This window comes from Mycteria americana, chromosome 3 (assembly GCF_035582795.1).
Source record: "Mycteria americana isolate JAX WOST 10 ecotype Jacksonville Zoo and Gardens chromosome 3, USCA_MyAme_1.0, whole genome shotgun sequence".
NCBI classification, from domain to species: domain Eukaryota; kingdom Metazoa; phylum Chordata; class Aves; order Ciconiiformes; family Ciconiidae; genus Mycteria; species Mycteria americana.
Window position 1 is genome coordinate 132,860,156 of NC_134367.1, and position 19,187 is coordinate 132,879,342.

General features: G+C 44.7%; 2 protein-coding genes across 3 annotated transcripts in view; both read left to right on the forward strand.

Moving 5' to 3' along the window:
* Positions 1 to 18,369, forward strand: part of SLC24A3 (solute carrier family 24 member 3) — a 176,283-nt gene extending 157,914 nt beyond the window's left edge. Inside the window, exons 15-17 of the mRNA XM_075497130.1 lie at positions 754 to 866; positions 13,854 to 13,919; positions 14,944 to 18,369. Of these exons, the coding sequence (XP_075353245.1) occupies positions 754 to 866; positions 13,854 to 13,919; positions 14,944 to 15,093 (329 nt within the window). The 3' untranslated portion in view covers positions 15,094 to 18,369. The remainder of the gene's footprint in view (positions 1 to 753; positions 867 to 13,853; positions 13,920 to 14,943) is intronic.
* The window catches only part of RIN2 (Ras and Rab interactor 2), a 123,352-nt gene continuing 104,925 nt past the window's right edge, over positions 761 to 19,187 (forward strand). The window contains exons 1-2 of one of the 2 annotated variants that reach the window (XM_075497121.1): positions 812 to 866; positions 13,854 to 13,919. The gene's annotated coding sequence lies outside the window, so the exon portion shown is untranslated. Of the gene's footprint in view, positions 867 to 13,853; positions 13,920 to 19,187 lie in introns of both variants that reach the window. The other variant, XM_075497120.1, reaches the window with a different exon arrangement.

Sequence of the window (19,187 nt, forward strand, 5' to 3'; positions counted from 1 at the left end):
AACAAAGAAGAAAATTAATTATGTTGCTATTGCAAAGCAGCTAACAGGTTCTTAATGATGGTGTGGAACGAGTTTTGGCGCTATTGTCAACTTCAAGTCTTCCCCAAAAGTCACGATGTTTTTCTTAATTTAATTGTCGGTGGTATAGCATTGTTCAGAACGTGGCATAAGGGTCTTTCAGGTCACTTTCCAGCTTTTCTCCACAGTCATAGGGACTGGAAGATACTACTATTTTTAAGGAAAACTTTTTTCCCCCCTTTGTGACTCCAGCAATGGGTGTTGTAAGAGAAAAAGAAAGTTGTCAGTACTGCTTTGGGAAATAAAAACACTGGCTCTTCATTGAAACAACTGGCTACTTATTAGACTACACGAAGACCTAATCAGTCCAGTATAGAAATTCATGTGTCACGGTTACAGTAAAGCATCAAAAGCCCCGCTGAGCATGGCACAAGAGTGCCGGCAGGTGACAGCCAGCACAGCCAGTGGCCAGGGTCCCCACTCCAGTGGAGGATTAGTTGAGGGAAGTTCTCAGATGATCCTAGAAGGCAGATTCAGCCCCTTCAACCCTGCTGGCCTTGTATGATGGGGAGGGCAAAGGGGAAAGGGAAGGGATAGGGTGAGGGAGATCTCCCTTAACGCTTTGCCTTAATCCATGGAAATTGTCTGGATTAGCTCAGATTAATGTATTTCTTTTTAAAAGTTGAAAGACTTTTCTGAGACATGTCTGATTGTACGTGGTTTCCATTTCTGCAGGTATGGGGGATATGGCTGTGTCCAACTCCATCGGAAGCAATGTTTTTGATATTTTAATTGGCCTAGGCCTCCCGTGGGCTTTGCAGACCCTAGCAGTGAATTATGGATCATACGTAAGTCCTACATTTGTTCACATGATTCTTTTCTGGTTTTATTTATTTATTTAGATTTTTTTATAAAACAGATCTATTTAAGAAAAAAAAAAGTCCAAAATTCTGTGGATTGGATTTGAAGAAACAAATAGTTTTGCTCTATTACAATTTAGGAGAAGTAGCAATTGTCAGTGGACATTCTCCATCCTTTGGAGGACAAGTATTTCCATTTCCTCCTTAAAGGCAGCAGTCCGTGCTGAAATAAGCTAACTCACTAGAGTATACTGGATTTTCACACACTTGAATATATTCCAAATAAGGTGAATGATCCTGTTTTTAATAAGGCAGGGGGGATAAACACAGAGGTGGAAAGTAAAGGATAGAGCAGACCTGTAGGGCTTTTGGTAAAAAAAATTCTAGTGTTAGTAAACTGTTAACACACTGGAAGATGAAGGAAGCTGTTAAATAACTGGATATTTCAGAGCGTGACCATCATCAGGAAACACTGCAGAGCTTTCCTGTTTGAGAAAACCTACCCAACACCAATGAAACTGTCCTTTACTTCCCAAATGATAGAAGAGCCACCCCCCCACCCCCAAAGTTGTTGCAAACTCCCTTCTGAGAAGGAAGAGCAGGAGATGCCATGAAGTCCCAGAGGGAAGTCGCTGTTGCTATTGCTGTTAGCTGGACAACACTCAGACAGCAGTGTAGGACAGGAAAGATTCTTGATTACAATCACTGAATGAATGCAAAGTTAAAAGACTGCAGAATCACAGAATTGTTGAGGTTGGTACCTCTGGAGATCACGTATTCCCCAAGCCTCTGCTCAAAGCAGAGTCAGCTAGAGCAGGATGCTTAGGGCCGTGTCCAGTTGGGCCTTGAATACCTCCACGGATGGAGACTGCACAGCCGCTCTTGGCAGCTTGTTCCAGCGTTTGACCACTCTCACAGTGAAAAAGCATTCTTATGTTTAAATGGAGTTTCTGTATTTAAAATTGTGTGTGTTGCCTCTTGTCCTTGTCCTTGTCCTCTTGTCTTCTGAGTGGTGTCCAATGGATACCACTCAGAAGAGTCTGGCTGCACCTTCTCTGTCCTCTCCCATCAGGTATTTATACACATCAGTAAGATCCCCCTGAATCTTACCTTCTCCAAGCTGAACAGTTCCAGCTCTTTCAGCCTCTCTTTGTATGTCAGATGCTGCAGTCCCTTAAATCATCCTTGTGGACCTTCACTGGACTCACGCCAGTAAGTCCATATCTTCCTTGTATTGGGGAGCCCAGAACTGGACCACGCACTCCAGGTGTGTCTCACCAGTGCTGAGTAGAGAAGGATCTTCTCCCTTTACCTGCTAGCAACACTTCTCCTAATGCAGCCCAGGATGCTGTTGGTGCTCCGTGCCACAAGGGTGCATTGCGGACTTCAGCTTGGTGTCCACCAGGATCAACAGTTCTTTCTCTGCCGAGCTGCTTTCCAGCTGGTCAGCCCCAGCATGTGTTGATGCATGGGGTTATTCCTTCACAGGTGCAGGACTTTTCATTTCCCTTTGTTGATGTTTATGAGTTTCCTGCCTGAGCATTTCTCCAGCCTGTCCGGGTCCCTCTGGACGGCAGCACAACCCTCTGGTGCATCAGCCGCCCCTTCCAGTTTTGTATCAGCTGCAAACTTGCTGAGGTGCCCTCTGCCCCATCATCCAGTTCATTAATAAAGACGTGAAGCAGTATTGACCCCTGGGTTAAACCACTAGTGACTGGCCTCCAGCTGGTCTTTGAGCGCAGCGGTTCGGCCAGTTATCAGTCCGCTCCGCTGTCCGCTTATTTAGCCTGTTGTTCCTCTGTTTGTCTATGAGGATGTTTGAGAGACAGTGTCAAAAGCCTTGCTAAAGTCAACATAAACAACATCTGTTGCTCTCCCCTCATCTGACAAGTCCACCTCCTCAGAGAAGGCTATCAGGCTGGGTAAACATGATTTCCCTTCATAAATCTATATGTCTACTTTCAATCACCTTCTTGTCCTTCATATGTTTGCAAGTGGTTCCCAGGATTATTTGCTCCATCACCTTCGCAGGGATCGAGGTCAGGCTGACCAGCCTGTAGGTCCTTGCATCTTCCCTCCTCTTGAATATAGGAGTGACAAAAGGAAGCAATGCTGTAGGAATAAAATCCCTTTCTTTAATGAGCAGCTTATCTGTAGCTCATCTATAATTTTGCAGAAAAGGATGAAAACAAGTGGCTGAACGGAAGCAGCCAGCTTTCGTGGAGGCAAAACAATGTCACTACTGTTTTGCACACCCAAAATGTTCATTGTACAGTGTGATCACATGGTTAGAAAAGGCAGTCTTGGAAACAGTCCAACGATTAGCAAAGAGAGTTTCCTCAGTTTTCACTTGCGGTTCCTGGATTTCTCTCCAAATCCTTGGATAATTGGATGACAAAACAAAACAAGCCCCCTCCCCATCCCCCCCATTACTAGTAATTAATTATTTAAGTATTACTAAGTTGCCAGAAAAGGCTAGAGTTAGCTGGGTGAGGTGTAGCCTGGTGACAGCATTAAGGGCCAGAGGGTGCTGTTTGTTATTCGCGGAGCCCTGCTGATGTGCCCGGCACCGAGGTCAGCAGGGGCAGAAGACAAGGAGCTCCTGCTCCCCCAGGTCCGTGGGGCTTAGCCTTGGGCTGCTCGCACGAGCAAGGCCTGCTCACTGCGTGGGGGTTCACAGGCTCAGGCCAACCTGCTTGTCCACTGTGGCTGTGAGTCAGAAGTACTAGGTAATTTCTGAGCTAGCAGTCACGATTTAGTACTGCGCCTTTGGTATTTAGCAGGGTCCAAATTTGTCTTTGTAGCATCTCCTCCAACAGACGAGCCTTATTTTTCTGGAAGTGTAAACACTCAGGGCTTTCTCCAGAGTACGGTATTTCTCTAATATCATACTCTGTAAAATCCCTGTGTATCTCTTATTCCGGGCTGCCTGGCTCAGAATCCCCTGTGGCCAAATTTTGCTCCCTGTTAATGCTGGTGTAAAGAGTGCTGGCATGTTACTGTGCAGAAATGGAGAAGAGGATCTGCTCCCTTTTACTTTCCCTTTGTCTGCCTTTGTGCTGCGGTGTGCAGCGTGGTGTCCTGTGATTATGCGCATTCTGAACTTTCTCAGCCACATGCGGTAAAGCGGCTTCACACGCTAACCAGCCAAGCAGCTGCTCCCAACCAGAAGGAGATTTATGGGGTTTCATTCTGAATGTGAAGAGCAGTCTCGCTGCTAATGGCGCTTTCAGCTGCTGTAGCACCCTTTGTAGGATGAGCTTGTGTTTGAGCCTTCCTTAAACTCCCTAAAGGCAGGTGGGTGTTTCAGAGGCCATTTTACAGGTGGCATGTTTTGATTTGAGGTAAGCAGAGGGCTTTGGATGAGATGCAGCCTGCAAGCTTGTGGCTGGTTGTGAGACCGATATATTGAAGGCATTGTCCCGCGAGGTCCCGGTTACTGCCTAGTTTTGTCATACGCCCGGCAGCAACCACAAGGAGCCCCCTGCAGAATCAGGACTTCTTGTTTAAACAAGTTCACTCTATGAGACAGTGCCTGAGGGGGGAAAATACAGCTTGCGATCTAATAGATAAGACAGGAAAAGAGCAAGAGGAGACCTATCAAAGAGAGACTAATGGAATCGCTGGAGGTCACATAGTAGGTAGGTGGCAGAACTGGAAATAGACTGTGAACCTCGAGACACATCCTGGTGCTGGGTTGCTGAATTACAGTCTTTTTGATTAAGTGCCTCTCCCACTTCTGACTGCCCCTTTCCCAGGCCCATCATCGATGGATGTTTCAGCTTATTATTTATTTTATTCTTCCTTTCTTGTTACAAGAAAGGAATGGAAAACCGTCTTTTGCATCTCAGGCTGCATCTTGGAAGCATCCGTCACCTGTTTTAGAGAAGGAAGTTCCCCTTCTTCTGTTTTCCTACTTTAAATGAAACATTTTGCTATAGGATGTGGGTACACCACAAGTGGAGACTGCAGGGCAGTCTCAGCCCCAGCCTGAACAGGGGGGCTGCACCCACATGATGTGATGTAGGAAGCTGGCACACCAGGCAGTGCTTTGCAAAACTGCTGTATGCTCCAGGGCACCGGTCTCCGATATCATTCACCCTGCCTTGCCTGTCTGTATCTGTTACCACTAACCAGGTCTGTCTCAGCGTGATCATCAATGTACAATACTGGATTTTTATTCTCTTCCTTCCAGTGCTGACTGGAGTCAGTCCAAACCCAAGCCAGAGAATGCTCCATCTCATGCTTCTCCAGGAAAATGTTAGTGTTGGTGCAGAGAAGAAAAGGTCCTCCTCTGCCCTCACCCTTTGCCTTCAACTCAGTTGTCAGTCCCACAGTTCTTGGTTTGGGCCAGGCCACTGATGCTTTTCCCATCAAAAAGCAGATGTAGTCAATATCAAACAGGACATCAGATCCCTTCTGTTTCTACAACGTCTAGTTTCCAACCCAACTATATATTTATTATTTTAAGTCCTTGTTATTTCTGGATACCCATTAATGTTAAGGCACTAACTCTGCCTTCCTCTGTGCTTCCCACTGGAGCTTTCATCTCCACTACTCAGAGGTCACTTGGCCACCCTCCTGCTGCAGCTCTGGCCTTCTATTGTCAACCATAGCTAATCTAGCATGCCAACAGGACTTTCGGAGAAAAAGCAGTCCCTCTGAACCTAGAGAGACCTTTGGAAGAGTTCACTTTCTCATTCTCTTCCAGCTCTGAGTCCTGGACGTGTTGCTGACTCTGTAATCCTGTAAGCATCCTTCCCCAGTGGCCCTGGCAAATCCAGAGTGGAAGGACATTTCCTCCATGTCTTCCATCCAATAGCTTCCCTCTGGAATCTTTTTTTGGATGTGAAGCTGTAAACCAGACATCAGCCAGGAGTATTTTAGAGAACAGGAATTTTAGCCTAAGGATAAACAGCCAGGTTCATTTGTTCACATCAGCGTTTGGGAGCATAATCATATGCCTATCCATCACTCCTCTGCCTGATAACCAGCCAGTTTCAGCAAAATTTGACAGTAAGTTAGAAGTCTTAGAGACATTACATTCCTTTCATGCAAACAGGCAGCTAGAGAGAGAAGGAGTGACCCCAGTGCGAGCCTTGTTAGTCATCAGAGCGTCCAGAGGGAAGCGGACACTTGAGAAACGCACATCGAGACAGCGAGCGTCACTGCTTTGCTACTCGCTGACCAGTCTGCTATTCACCATTTTAATTCCAAGGCACTATGATGAATCTTACGACGTTAGGACAAAGCTGGCCTTCGTCTCCTCGCAGCCAACATCTGTGTATCTGTTCCCTGCCCCATTCTGGCCCAGGTATCTGCATATAGACCACCTTAAATCCTCTGAGGGCAGAGGGAGGATAGGTTCAGTGGATCTGTCAGTCATCGGCAAACATTAAGGTCGAGGATAGCAACAGGGCGGCAACTCTGAGTGTCTGCAGGGGTCCCTGCTTCCCACAGCATCACCCTTCGCTTCTGTAGATGTTGCTCCTCCTCCTGCTCTGGGGTGCCAGCCTCTTTCCAGCTGTCACATTAGCATCTGAACAGTGATGTGCTGGTATCACTGCAGCAGCAGTGTGCAGCTTGGCAGGTATTAATGCATTAATTCATTGGCTGATTCCAAAAACCTATGGAGGGGCATAGCAGCAGGTGCACGCTGAAGCTACTAACTAGTCCCTCCAGCTTCCTCATGGAATAGTTTGCACGTATTGAGTGCATTTGCTCCCTGGTTTCATGACAGGGAGGCTGGGATGATTATACTGTAGTAGAGCAAAAGCGTCTGGTCCCTTCCAAAGCTCTCAACGATACAGGAATTCTCTCCAGCCCTAACCCCTGCATTTCTTAATACCTTGAGTGTCTATGTGCAGCACTCCATGTTGCGTACTCCAGGGTGTGTACCCTCTGCGGACTTAATTGTGTGATACAGAGCAAACCAAGGATGCTTTCTTAGGAGTCTCAAAAAAGGTCCAAGAAGGAAATTCCATTGAAACATGCAGGAATGCAGCACATGTCTGAAGTTGTTGAGACTTCTGTCTCATGGCAAGACCCTGGGGAATGCAGGATTTACACTGGATTTCCACTGCCAAGCAGGGACACTGCAGGAAAAGGATCCCCAAACAGACAGAGGACCTGCAGCTTTTTCAGCCAAGGGACTGGAAACATAGCAGAGTCCTTCTAATATTCCTGAATGAGGTAATTTCTCTCACATTTGGACTCTGGAGCAAAACCAGTTTGGGTTTTGGCAATAGCTCCTTGTTTTTGCCTTCAGCGACTGCCAGAAAAGAACTGAAAAATGGAATCACTTTTATTTTATTTCCATTGTTTTTCCTCTGCTGTTTAGCTTCAGCCTTGGTTACTTATTACCTGCAAGAGCTGCGTGGGAATAGCTGGAGCTGGTGGCAGTATCTTTGTATTTGCTACACAAGAAGCAGGGATATAGCCTCTGTTTAAATTCAGAGTAGATTCTGAACTTGCAAACCTTTCATGTGTGAGCAGTCAAAACAGAGCATTCTTCTGGCTTGCTTTAGCCACTAGATACAAGCCAAACCTCAAAGGAGAGTTTGCAAATGTTGATTTTTTTCCTCCTTGCAGTATGAGGGAGTGCTTCATCTGCAGACAGTTCTCTCCTGGGGAAGAAGCATTTCCTATTCTTAAACAAACAGAGAACTGAGCTTTTCCTTCTATAATTAAGAAGATTCCAGCTGAGGCCCTTTTCCTGCTCTTTGCTAAAAACTGAAATTATCTCCTCCCTTACTGTGAGTTTTGAATGTTTTGCTAGCCTTGTTTTCCCTGAACTTACACATTCTCATATACCCTGAGAAAAGCTATTCCATTGCCTCTTGCAGGAATAGGTGCCGCTTGTTTCATGAGAAGGCTGCTTGACTGATTTCTGCCCTGATTTTGACAGATCAGGGACACATTTTTCTTAAGCTTTTGTACCAAATTTCAGAATCTTCTGAGCTCCTGTGCTCACGGTTAGAAGTCACAATAAGAAATAGGGCAGGCTACAGTGCTATATAGTCCCCCTACTGTGGGAATAGTTCGTCGGTTAAAACTGTATTTCCAGAGCTGTAGGCTTATGGGAAATTAGTGAAACAGCAGCAGGTAGTCCAAAATCAAATGCAGAAAAAGAAAGGATCCTTTAGGCAAGTGGAGAACTAAAATGAGAGAAATGAGAAATAAGTGAACAGTGGCTATTCGGCCTCGTTAGGATTTAACTACCTCAGAACCACTGAGCAGTACTGTATAAAACAATTCATGTTCTGTATGATTACTTTTTGAAATAGGTAGGTGGGCATTAGGTTAGAAAATGTTGAAAGGCTACCAGAGCTGGAGAGAAGGTTAAAAAAAGCAGCACGCCTACCTGTGTGGCTTTTGTGACTCTAGCCATTGCTGTGGACAGAATGGCTGTAGTGTAGACCTGGGCCAAACAGGAGGGGACTGTAGGAAAACCTTTAGCGTTAGCAGGTAGGATAAGACAGCGGGAAGCTGTTAGACCTGCCTTTTTGTTCTGATGAGCAACTGCTGCTGTGCACCAATTAGCGCAATACTGTGCAGAGTTGCAGCAGACGTAGAGCAAATCTGAACCTGTCTCTTTTGAAACCATGTGTTCTCTTTGTTGGTGATAGGTGAGTAATAGCAATGTTTGCTAGAAGTAAATGTTCTTGTTTTCATTAATATTTGGGGGTTTCCATTATATTTTCAGAGAACTATTTCCAGAGCTAGGCATAGGCTAGCCAAGAGCTTTGGCAGCAGTCCTCTGGTTACTCCTAATGCAAGAATTAAATACCTCAGTGCCCAGTAGCAGATTTGATAGAAGAGAATATGTGCTCGTACCCCAAACAACGTGGGCTATTTGCCCAAGCCTGCCTCCCTCAGCTATGGTAAGTGGGGAGTGCTCTAATGTGATCTGTGCAGCAGGGGAGTCGCTGCTGGCTGATCTGACACTGGAAACCCCTTCTACCACCAGTGCAAGGTTTACTGGAGAACATCTCTCCAAATCCTCAGGCTGCAGCCCCCCCAAATGCTTGGCAGTGAGTTTCATCTAGCTCCGAGACCTTTCTTTGTTGGAGTGAGAATATTTAGCAGAAAACATCCCTCAAAGACCAGACTGCCATTGCATTTTGGACCTGAACAAACCCAGACAGCTTTCATTCTCTTCTCAATGTGAGCTATAAAGTCTGCAAGAATCTCAAAGCACTGTATTAGTCCAAGAAACCTTTACAGTAAGAGGTATCTGGGCAACAGGCTTCAACAGGAATTATATCTACAATGAGGGAGGTTTCTTACTGGTGTAAATCGGATTGCTGTCTTAAATAACCCAGAGACCCTGGGCACGGTGCCTGAACGGATGCCATTCTCCACATGTGCGAAAGTCTAGTGAGGTCAGGCTTACTACGTGTGCCAAAAAGCAATGCATCATACGCAGCTGGACTCCCTGCACACACCATGCAGAGCTGCTCTGTGCATAAGCAGCAAGCCAAATTAATTGGGCTATTGGTGTGCACATAGAGGAACTCCACAGCATGTATACTGCAACTCCACTGCATCTGGAATTACAGCCAGCACCCATCTGTGGAATCCATCTCCTAGCCGTCCCAGGGCACATCTGCTTTGGGACAGGCTTACATCAATGTCTGTTTGTTCCAACTGTCTTTCTGTTGTTTTCCGTTCACTTCTCATTGTTTTATAGCCCTTCTCACCTGTTGTCTTTGTCCTCTTCTGTCTGCTCCATGGCATGGCAGGGAGATGCCGTGCGTGCATCACCTGAGCCACAGTGGAAACATCTGGAATTCTGCACAGCTTTTATAGTGCTTTGAGCTCACCAAGCAGGGCTTTTTACCCAAAGAGTTGCACTTTTTCTTCCAGAGAGTCCATCTGTGATATGTATCCAGTTCAGCCAAATGAGCTTCCTGACAAAGTGCATTCCACAGCTAGCGCTTGCTCGCCCAAGGAAACCACCCTTTGCTGTGTACGTGGAAGGGTTTTAATCCTGCTGTCCCGTGGCAGAGTGAGGTATTAGGCGATGACCCTAATAAATGGACCGATTTTTTGTGGAGCAAAAAGCACTGGAAATGGAAAACTGCATTAGAAATCACCCTTTCACCCCTCCCAGGAAATCCTTGCTTTCTATGGGAATAGTCAAGCCTTGTAAAGGAAAGTTCTTGTTATTTAGGTTAATTAATAGCTAATTGCTTTGCTCAGCAGTGGAAGCTGGGCTAGATCCCAGGCCAGGAGCGTCGCTAATTAAGCCAAGCTGAGAACTGTTAACCTGGGGTGAAACTGAAGTGTTTCAGTGCAGTACCACTGCAAGGGAAAATTGGTGCCCACGCTGCTGAAGGGGTTGCCATGTTTGCTTTGCCTGTGTGGGATCAGCATGCCGTGTGTTACTATTACATTTGTAAAGCTGTCACAAATCGTTAGCTTACACTTTCTACTTTTGAATAATCCTTAATAGCAACTTTTATTCCCCTGAATGACCTCCAAAGAGGAGCCTTGCACACAGTCCAAAGAAAGCAGTCCCAAACACCTCTCTTCGGAAGCACTGTCCTCAGCAAATTGGACACAGAGGCCTTTGGAATGGTCGTCTTCCCAAATGTCTGCTGGTTTTATGGAGGCTAACGTAACTGAGAAGCAGCGTCTGCACTTCAGGTTGAATTCAGACATTTTCCATGCTAAAGTAATTCCAGCTGCTTCATTTGCTTCCCTTTCCTGTAGATTCCTTTCCGATTGATGTATTTCGTACTGGCAGTTTTTACAGATATTGGCACTGGTCAAACAGAATTCCTGACCAAAATCCAGACAGGAATTTATTGTAAAATAGTATCTGTCTTTCCTAGCCAGCTGCTGCTCATTTGGGGTAGCAGGGAAGGTGGCTTTAAATTTGTATTTTAGTTACGCAAAGTTAGTTTAGGGTTTTTTTGCATTTTAGAATAACTAAAATGGAGATCCAGGTTAGCTGTCCTGTATGGACTATTCAGATTAGTGGAAGCAAGAGAAGAGAAGTGGATGCATGGGAGTGAAAGAAGCACAGTGGACTAATCTGTCTCTACAGGGAGCAGTAGTGTGTGCACAGAGCCCCCAAATTAGCTTGTCCTGGCTCCTTAGTGTAACAGGAAATATGCTGTAGGATATCATAGAAAAAGGTCTTCTGGGCCAGAACCTGACGTTGTCTCTCATTGCAAGAGCAGCTCTTGTTTCAGCAAAACTTTGAGGTTTGCTCAGGACTGGTAATAGAAGCTGCAGTGGCCTTAGAGACTTCTTCCATAGCTGCAAAAATACATTTCCTCCTGTCCACCGCTTACCACCTGCAGTTTACATTAACAGCGGGATCGTTACATTTTTCACCTTCAGTTATGCAGACAGTCCCAAAACTGGCCTTCACACTCTGAAGCAATCCAAATCCTTCATTTCCTTGGACAGCCACTCTAGTGAGAATATTGTATTTTACATGTAATGGCCATAGGAATATAAAGGTCCCGCTGCACATACATACACTTACAGCTTATGTCTTAAAGAAATCCTGTAATACCTTTAACAAGAAATGATCATCACGGCCGTAGCCTTTTTTATGACGGCAAAAATCAGTAAAGAAGGAAAATGTGCCATTTGTGTAAGCCAGTATTTTGACATACATGAAGATAACAGCAAATCTCAGGCAGCAACAGAGCTCTGCAAATTGGTGGGACACTTGTGAGTACAAATGCTATAACAATTCCAGTGTGTAGTAGCTGTGCAAGACCTATTCATGCTTATTACGGTTTACTAGAAGTACAGCAATGCGTCGTCATGCTGAATCTTGAGCGTGTACAGAAGAGCGAAATCCTTCCAGCTGTCTTTTTGCAGCATGCTTGACCTTGTATCCAGCATGGATTTGCATAGAGGATCCTGGGTGGATGGAGTTCATTGCAGGCTCAGGTTTGAAAACGTCAGAACCGATAATCCTTTCCTTGACTCTGGAAGTCAGATTCTCCCCTCAGTTGGCCTTGGGGAATGAAGCTAAATCATTGCTGTGGATTTGGGGGCAATATTTGGGTGAGAAGTTTTTCCTGACTGTGATGCAAAAAGATACAAGTGCCTGAGCAGTCTTGCATTCATGAAATTGTAGTGCCGCTTATCATCAAATTAGCAATACCCGCTTGTCTTGCAAATGGGCTGCTTTATAGTCTAACTGGAAGGATGCAAGCACTGAAAAGGGGCCAGTGATACACTATGTACCATTATTTTCTGTGTTCACAGTTGAGAAAATAATACTGTGGCATAGAAGTTTAGTTTGAATTGTTTATTGGACTAAAACCAGTTTAAAAAACAGGAAATAAATCCAGCTGTTAGAAAAAAATGTGGTGTTTGAGGTGGATGAACTTTCATTCTGGGAACTATTTTCTTGTCTGCAGATCATTTGCAGGAACGGACTAATGCTTTTGCTTTTCCTCGTATACAAATGTAGAACAAGCTGAGCAATTAAGAATTGGATATCAGCCCATTTAAGGAAGATCACTGCATTTAGTTTTGCTGTTTGACCTCAGCAGCAGAGCGGTGTGACTGAAAGTATACCTGTGCTGCACAAAATCAAAGTCTACTAGACAAACAGTAGCAATGTCCTTTTCTAAAGCATCCTTGAAAAATACTTGTACATAATTTCTTGCTAAGATTGATCTCTGCCAGGCAACTTAAACAGTCAGTTACTACTTTAAATAGTAATCAGTTTTGGTTACTGTCAGTTGAAACTCAACTTCACGTAGAGTTTCACTGCACAGAAGGTGCAGGGAGGAATACAATGGGCTGTGTTACCTTACAGTGGCCTTAAGATAATAATTGATATTAGGTGGTCTAAAGATTTACAATTCAGTCGCCCATAGCACCCACCGTGCAGCTTCCAGCTGCCCTGTTGCTTCCCTGGAGAAGCCGACCTTCCCTAGGAGGAAGTCTCCTTCACGCAGTAGCCCCTGCAGAAATGCCTTGGGAGACTCCACCTGGGTGCTCCCTTGACGATACTGCAGATGATACTGTTTGAGAAGATCATATAAAAATGCCCAAAGGGACAATGATTAAGCTCCCCAAGAGAAGGATGGGAAATGGAGGAGAAGTGTGATCCTAGCTGAGGAACAGGATTGGAGAGGTGGCTTTACTCCCTGTAGCCTTCCTATGTAGCTTTTGGTTTATGTCACATAAAATCATGTTTTTAAATATATTTAGGGCTTAAAGATGCAGGTGAGTGCCTTTGGTTAGTCTCCAGAGCCTCTACAAGTGGCAGTTAAATAGCTCCACAGCTTTGAGGACCGGTATCTCGGTTCTCCACTTGCACAGTGGAAGTAATTGTGGCTCCGTCATGGAGACGGCTGCATCAGAGCCTGTGATGCGCCTGGGTGCCGTAGCGATGATATCTCTACACAGCCCTGCAGGCAATAAGTTGTCTCTTTGCCTTATTTGCCTCAGAGCTAAATAATGTTCAGCCTGTGCTAGTGTGCCATGATGCATTGATACCGATGATTTTCAGCAGCTGAGGTTCAGGCGGTGAGATTACTGACTTGTTTCCTTCACCGAGATGAGTAAGAGTAGGGAAGAAATTATGTGTTTGTGTGTGTCCTTGTTTATTTTCCCCCTCTGTGAAGCATTAATTGGTGACTGAATGCAAAATTCCCTTTCCCCCATTTGTTCTTACAGGACTCACATAGGAGTTAATTGCCAAAAAGAAAATGTCATGATATAACAGTATAAGGGATGACAAAGCCCACGTGGGGGTGGGACAGTTTGAAATGCTGTCAGGTCCTAAGGACGCTAGTCTAATAATACTCCCTCTTCTTTGGCAATAGGGAGTAGGCAAAATAATCTGTGATGTAATGGTCTGACTTGGCATTTACAGCTTGCAAGCCAGTGTTTAGCAGCTCAGCAGTTTAGGATTACAGAGTTATCAGCAGAGAGAAATACTGTTGCTTGAAATTGTGACATGGTTTTATAAACTTCCTTCTTTTACAGATTCGGTTAAACAGCAGAGGACTTATCTATTCTGTTGGTCTCCTGCTGGCATCTGTTTTTGTCACAGTATGTATATAGTCTTTTGTTCTTCATTTCCAAAAGAGTGATTTTTATAGACGTTTTCTTCACCTGTTCCTTTCTCACCTCCCGCTGTAATAGTGGTTGCAAAGTCTGTTGTTAAGGGGTAGGATTGGTCACTCCTCTTGTAAACCTCCCAAGACCTTAATCTGGCACTTTGCAGAAGCTATCGCTGTCACAAGATGGCTCTCATATTTGTATATTTTTCATGGGAGGAGTCCAGGAGATCCATTAGTAATCATTAGTTATTTTTCATGCTAGAGTTGAAGCAGATCCCTTGCTGCATGACGAGATCTGTTCTCCTGTTGGACAGGCAGACAAAATGCTGTACAGTTTGCTTTGGCCCTCGGTAGGAACCTTCTGAAATACAACACAGACCAGAACAAATGCTGCCTGGACATGACGATGTTTCTATTGAAATCAGTGCCTCGCGTTCCCTGACCTGTCCAAGTCCAGCATAGCAGACTAGAAATGACAGAGAGAAGAGGATTTATGTGACACCTTCCAAATCTTGAGACCGGCTGCTATAGGGAGTCCCCCTGTGCATTGCACACCAACACAATTCCCACGTACGCAAGATTTTAATCTTCTGAGAGGTTTGCGTGGGAGCCAACTAAGCAAAGGCAAGCACAGCCTTAGGCTGTGTGGCTCTAGATTGAGATGCAGAGGGGCACGTGAAGCATTTGGAGTGAAGAAAAGGAATCTGGCCTTTGAAAACGTTTCTGATTGAATTAAATGGGATTGTTCTTGCCAAAAGGAAATTCATTGCAGCAACTTAAGGCCCTTGGGCCAGGACTTGAGGTGATGTAAGTCAGGGTAGCGAGGGGGCTGCTCTGATTTACTTCAGCTGTGGTCTTCAGCTCACTTGTTGCAGTACTTGCATTGTGATTGCTTCCAGGTGACCGTGATCAGTAAGGGGACGGTCATCTTCCTGCTCCTGTAATTGAGAAGGGGATTTACCACTTTATTTGAAATGTTCCTGCTGTGGTGGCTTACTCTGTGTTTATTATAGGTTTTTGGCGTCCACATGAACAAATGGAAACTGGATAAGAAGCTAGGGTGTGTGTGCCTTTCCCTTTACGGCATCTTCCTGTGTTTCTCCATCATGACAGAATTCAATGTTTTCACTTTTGTGAACTTGCCAATGTGCAGAGATCACTAATGCAGGTGGCAGACTGTCGGGAGGAACTTCCTTCTTACCTGTGCAATACAAACCACGGCTGGCATCTCCTGAATGCGGTGCACCTCCAAGTCGTGACGTATATCCTGTTCACTGTTCATAGGACCCGTGGCCCCTTCTAGGTCTGCCCTCTCCCTGAGCCCCCACAACCTGGAAAAATCCTGCATCGATGTGAAGATTATTTTTTTCAACATTCATGTGATTTCCTAGCTCAGTTTTTGAACAGTGTGACTGGGACTCTAGATGAACTGGCTGCTAACTGGCGTCAAGCCAGGCAAAACTGGTCTGCTACAATTCCTTCTTTTTTTAAGTTATTTGATGGAAGACTAATCTAATTTATGACTTAAGACTATTGCCACAATGCAGAAGAGGGTACATCGTACAGGGGCTGATTTTCAAGGAGAATCATGGGAATTTTTTTGGTTGTTTTTTTTGTTTAGGTTTTTTCAGTTTTGTTTTTGTTGGGGGGGGTGGTTTTTTGTTGGGGTTTTTGGGGGTTTGTTGTTTTTTTTTTAATTGCCAGAGATCAGCTTCTCCTTCTGAGCGCTGGGTCTCCTGTAATGATCCAAAGGTCACAGGGCAGTGTAATATGGGAATACAATTCAAGGTATTCAGCATATGAATGGATTTACTCTGTATTAAAAGAAGATTGTCAAGGCAACAGACGATGACTTTTTACCGTAAATAATGAATCTTGTACAGGTGTGATGAGGAATGCAAGGTAAACGTGGATTCAAAGGATAAACACTGCTACCGTTTTACTACTAATGTTGAAGTTTTATTACTAGGGTGTTTATGGTATTTCCAAGCAATAGTTTGATCGCCAGCCCAGGAGGGCTACCGAGGAGGTGTCCTGGTTTTTAATGATCTGCAGATGGAAATGGAAGGTCAGAACTTTCTCTGCTTCATCAGATTTCTTGTTTTGGGGGGATTCAATAGTTCATGTCTTATTCGTTCCGAGAAGGACATAAGTACATGTCGGAATTTTTCTAAATGAGTTACAGACACTGGTTTCTTTAAAAGGAAAGAGGCATATTTTGCACAGACATAGTTACTGAAGTCATAATTTGCCACTCTTTAAAGCATACACTGGACCTGGCCAGATATTTGTCGTCTTAAGCAGTTGAACTTACCTGATAACAGATCATGTGGATTCATCACCCCTCCTTTGGGAGGAAGGAAGACACAGAGAGAGATGGCACTTTTTAATATGTGGAATATCTTCAATGCAGACTCGCTCACAGATCTTAAGTTATTGTGAAAGTTTAGCTATTCATTGTTCCAATATCCCTGCTAGATTTTGTATAATTCTGTTTTAATATGCAGGCAGATTCCACCCCATGAGAAACGCCATCACAGCTTCATTTGTATGTATTGATACTGTGGATTCTTGCCAGTGCTGGCTCTTGTATTTACTTTAAGCACTGATCACTTCTGATTCATTTGATGTTTTTTCCTCTTTCTTGTATATGTTCTACTTTGAAGTGTATTAAGATACTACCAGCTAGGTGAATGTTTTTGTCTATGGTACAAACAGTGGCAAATATTGGTAGTAAAGGCACAGCAAACCCTACCTAAAAGAAAGAAAGGAGAAAAAAAAAAAAAATCAAACCCTAAACTATAGCAGGAAAAAAATCCTCCAACTAAAAAAAAAAAAAAAAAGGCGCGCCCCATTCACAGACAGAAAGCCAATTTTTATTTCATTTGCAATTCTGGAAGTTACTTTTTCGGTTTAATTTTCTTTGGGCAAAATGTTGTAAATCAAAATATTTACACCCCGTGGTTTCCATTCAGCTCAGCACCTGATTTTCTTTCTTTGTTACACTAAATGTGTGGAGGCACTGGCAGCCGTCGCACTGTGCGTGTCGAGGACGTCCAGTGGAAAAAGCCATGTACCGCTGGCGTCGGTGAACAGAGTGTGCTTGTGGATCCCTGGCAAGAAGAAGGAAGGGTCCAGGGACAGGCGGTAGAGAGAGTCAATGACATGCCTGCATCATCATTTTTCATTCTGGAAAACAATTGTGTTGCTACTTGTTGAGCTATGCAGCCTGTTGTTTGAGCAGCCGTCTCGTAACTATGCCCGCTGGAAGTCCTCTTGCGCTAGGAAGCCCGCTGTACCTTCCTGTTGTTGTTTTTTTGTTGCTGTTGTTTCTTTTCTTTGTTGTTGTTAATGAGATTAATAATAATAATAACCACTAAAATGCCTAAAATACTTCCTTAAATCAAACAATGTTAGCAACAATGTGGCACGTTTCACTAAAATCCACCCCACAAATACACAGCTATACTCTTGTAGCAAGATGCAGTTGCTCCTAAGCAGAGTGTTTCCTTGCTGACGGAAGGCACAGATTTGGGGAAGGGGGGAAAAAAAAAAGAGAAGTTTCACATCAGGGCCTATTATTACTTCTATTTTGAATATTTATACTGCTGCTCCAATGGAGCCAGTTGGATCTATTTCTACGAAATAGCCATTACCTATCCCATGGCACAAAAACTGCATGAGTATTTTTTAGGAACTTTTCCTATTGGTGTGCATTAAATACTGTAGTATATCGTAGCTTTGCATTGTGTGTAAAACCTGAAATACCTTGTTTTGACACTTGTGTGTTGTGCAAGAATGTTCTGCAAGTTGTTTGTTCTAAGCAGAAGCAAAAGGTACATTGAACTGCCATTATCTGTGCCATATATGAATTGATAAGCACTTCCTCTGTTGACTGTTTCAGCAAGATGTGCTTACGATTTGGAACCAAATCAACCAGCGCAGACCTGGTTTGGAACAGGACAGAGCAACTGAATGTGTGCGTTCTTGGTTTTGTCTCCAAAAGAGAGAGCCTCTCACGTTTGTTAGCATAATCAAAGCCCGTGGAAAAGTCCCCAAAGCAAAAAACTTGAGCAATTTTTAGCAGCCTTCCTGTACGACATCTCCAAAACTCACATAGACATTATGTTCAAATGCAGTGCATGTTAATAGCTTTACTTTATCGAGCCAAGCAGAGGACTGAGTCTGAGGCGTTCTCTCCTCCTGACGTCAGACTCCGGAAGCTGCCGGCTGCGCATGGAGGGACAGCCCGCGCCCGGCTTCGCTTTCCCGGTGAGAAGCTCTGCAGTGCCCGTTGCTGCCCAAGCCGCAGGCCATCGTTGGGGTGTGGGGCCACGGGAGCCCCTCAAGGGCAGCTGCCCCCTGCCCTGCACGGGCGGCTGGGCTGGCAGAGCCCCGGAGGCGTGGGGCAGGACGGGTCCGTGGCGTGGTGGGGCTGGAGCCTGGCACCGGGGCGGTGGGGTGGTCGGGGGGCGGCTGGCTGGGAGGAAGGAGGGAGCTGAGGCACAAAGGGGCTGTGGGGGGGCCCAGGGGTTGGGGGGCTGCGGGAAACCAGGGGTGAAATCAGGTTGGGTTGGGTTTTTTGCAGACTGTGATTCATTTGGGTTTTTATTCTTCTGAAAGCAAGGGTCACCTTCACGTCCGAGGCTGCTCTGGTCTTTGGACCAGTCGACTGCTTTTGTTTTCATTCCTAGCGGTTTGAGACGATTTTTAATGAGTATTTCAAAGGGAGATTAAAGAGCCTTTTCCTCAGCGGAGAGAGCTTCACTGCAGATCTGACTTTGACCTGATTTAAATATGTGATCCCTTGCTAGTTTCAACTCTGCTCGACACGTGGATGGCCTTCCTTTGACAGCAGTTCAAAGGCAGAAGGATAGGATAGGATAGGATAGGGGGAGGTCTTAAGACATGCTGGAAGAACTGCTTTTGTCCCTACCAAAGGTGAATTTTATACTTGCCTTTTTTCTTTTACCTTTTTTTTTTTCTTTTTTCCTTTTTTTTTATGTACTGCACTTTTTGGTAGATTGTTTCTGCAATAGGAACACCAACCTGAAATGGGTGCATGGGAGGAGATTTTCACTGGTATAACTGGTTTTTTTTTTTCCTGTGATGTTACTTGCCTGCTTTGTTTTCAGCTTTCTGTCCGCAGCCGTGTCACTGAAATCAACTGATTAGCATGCTTTGGATTTGTGATATTAGCGCTTGTGAAAATGAATGCTCATTCTTCACATTCAGATAGATGTGCGACTGGCTTTTT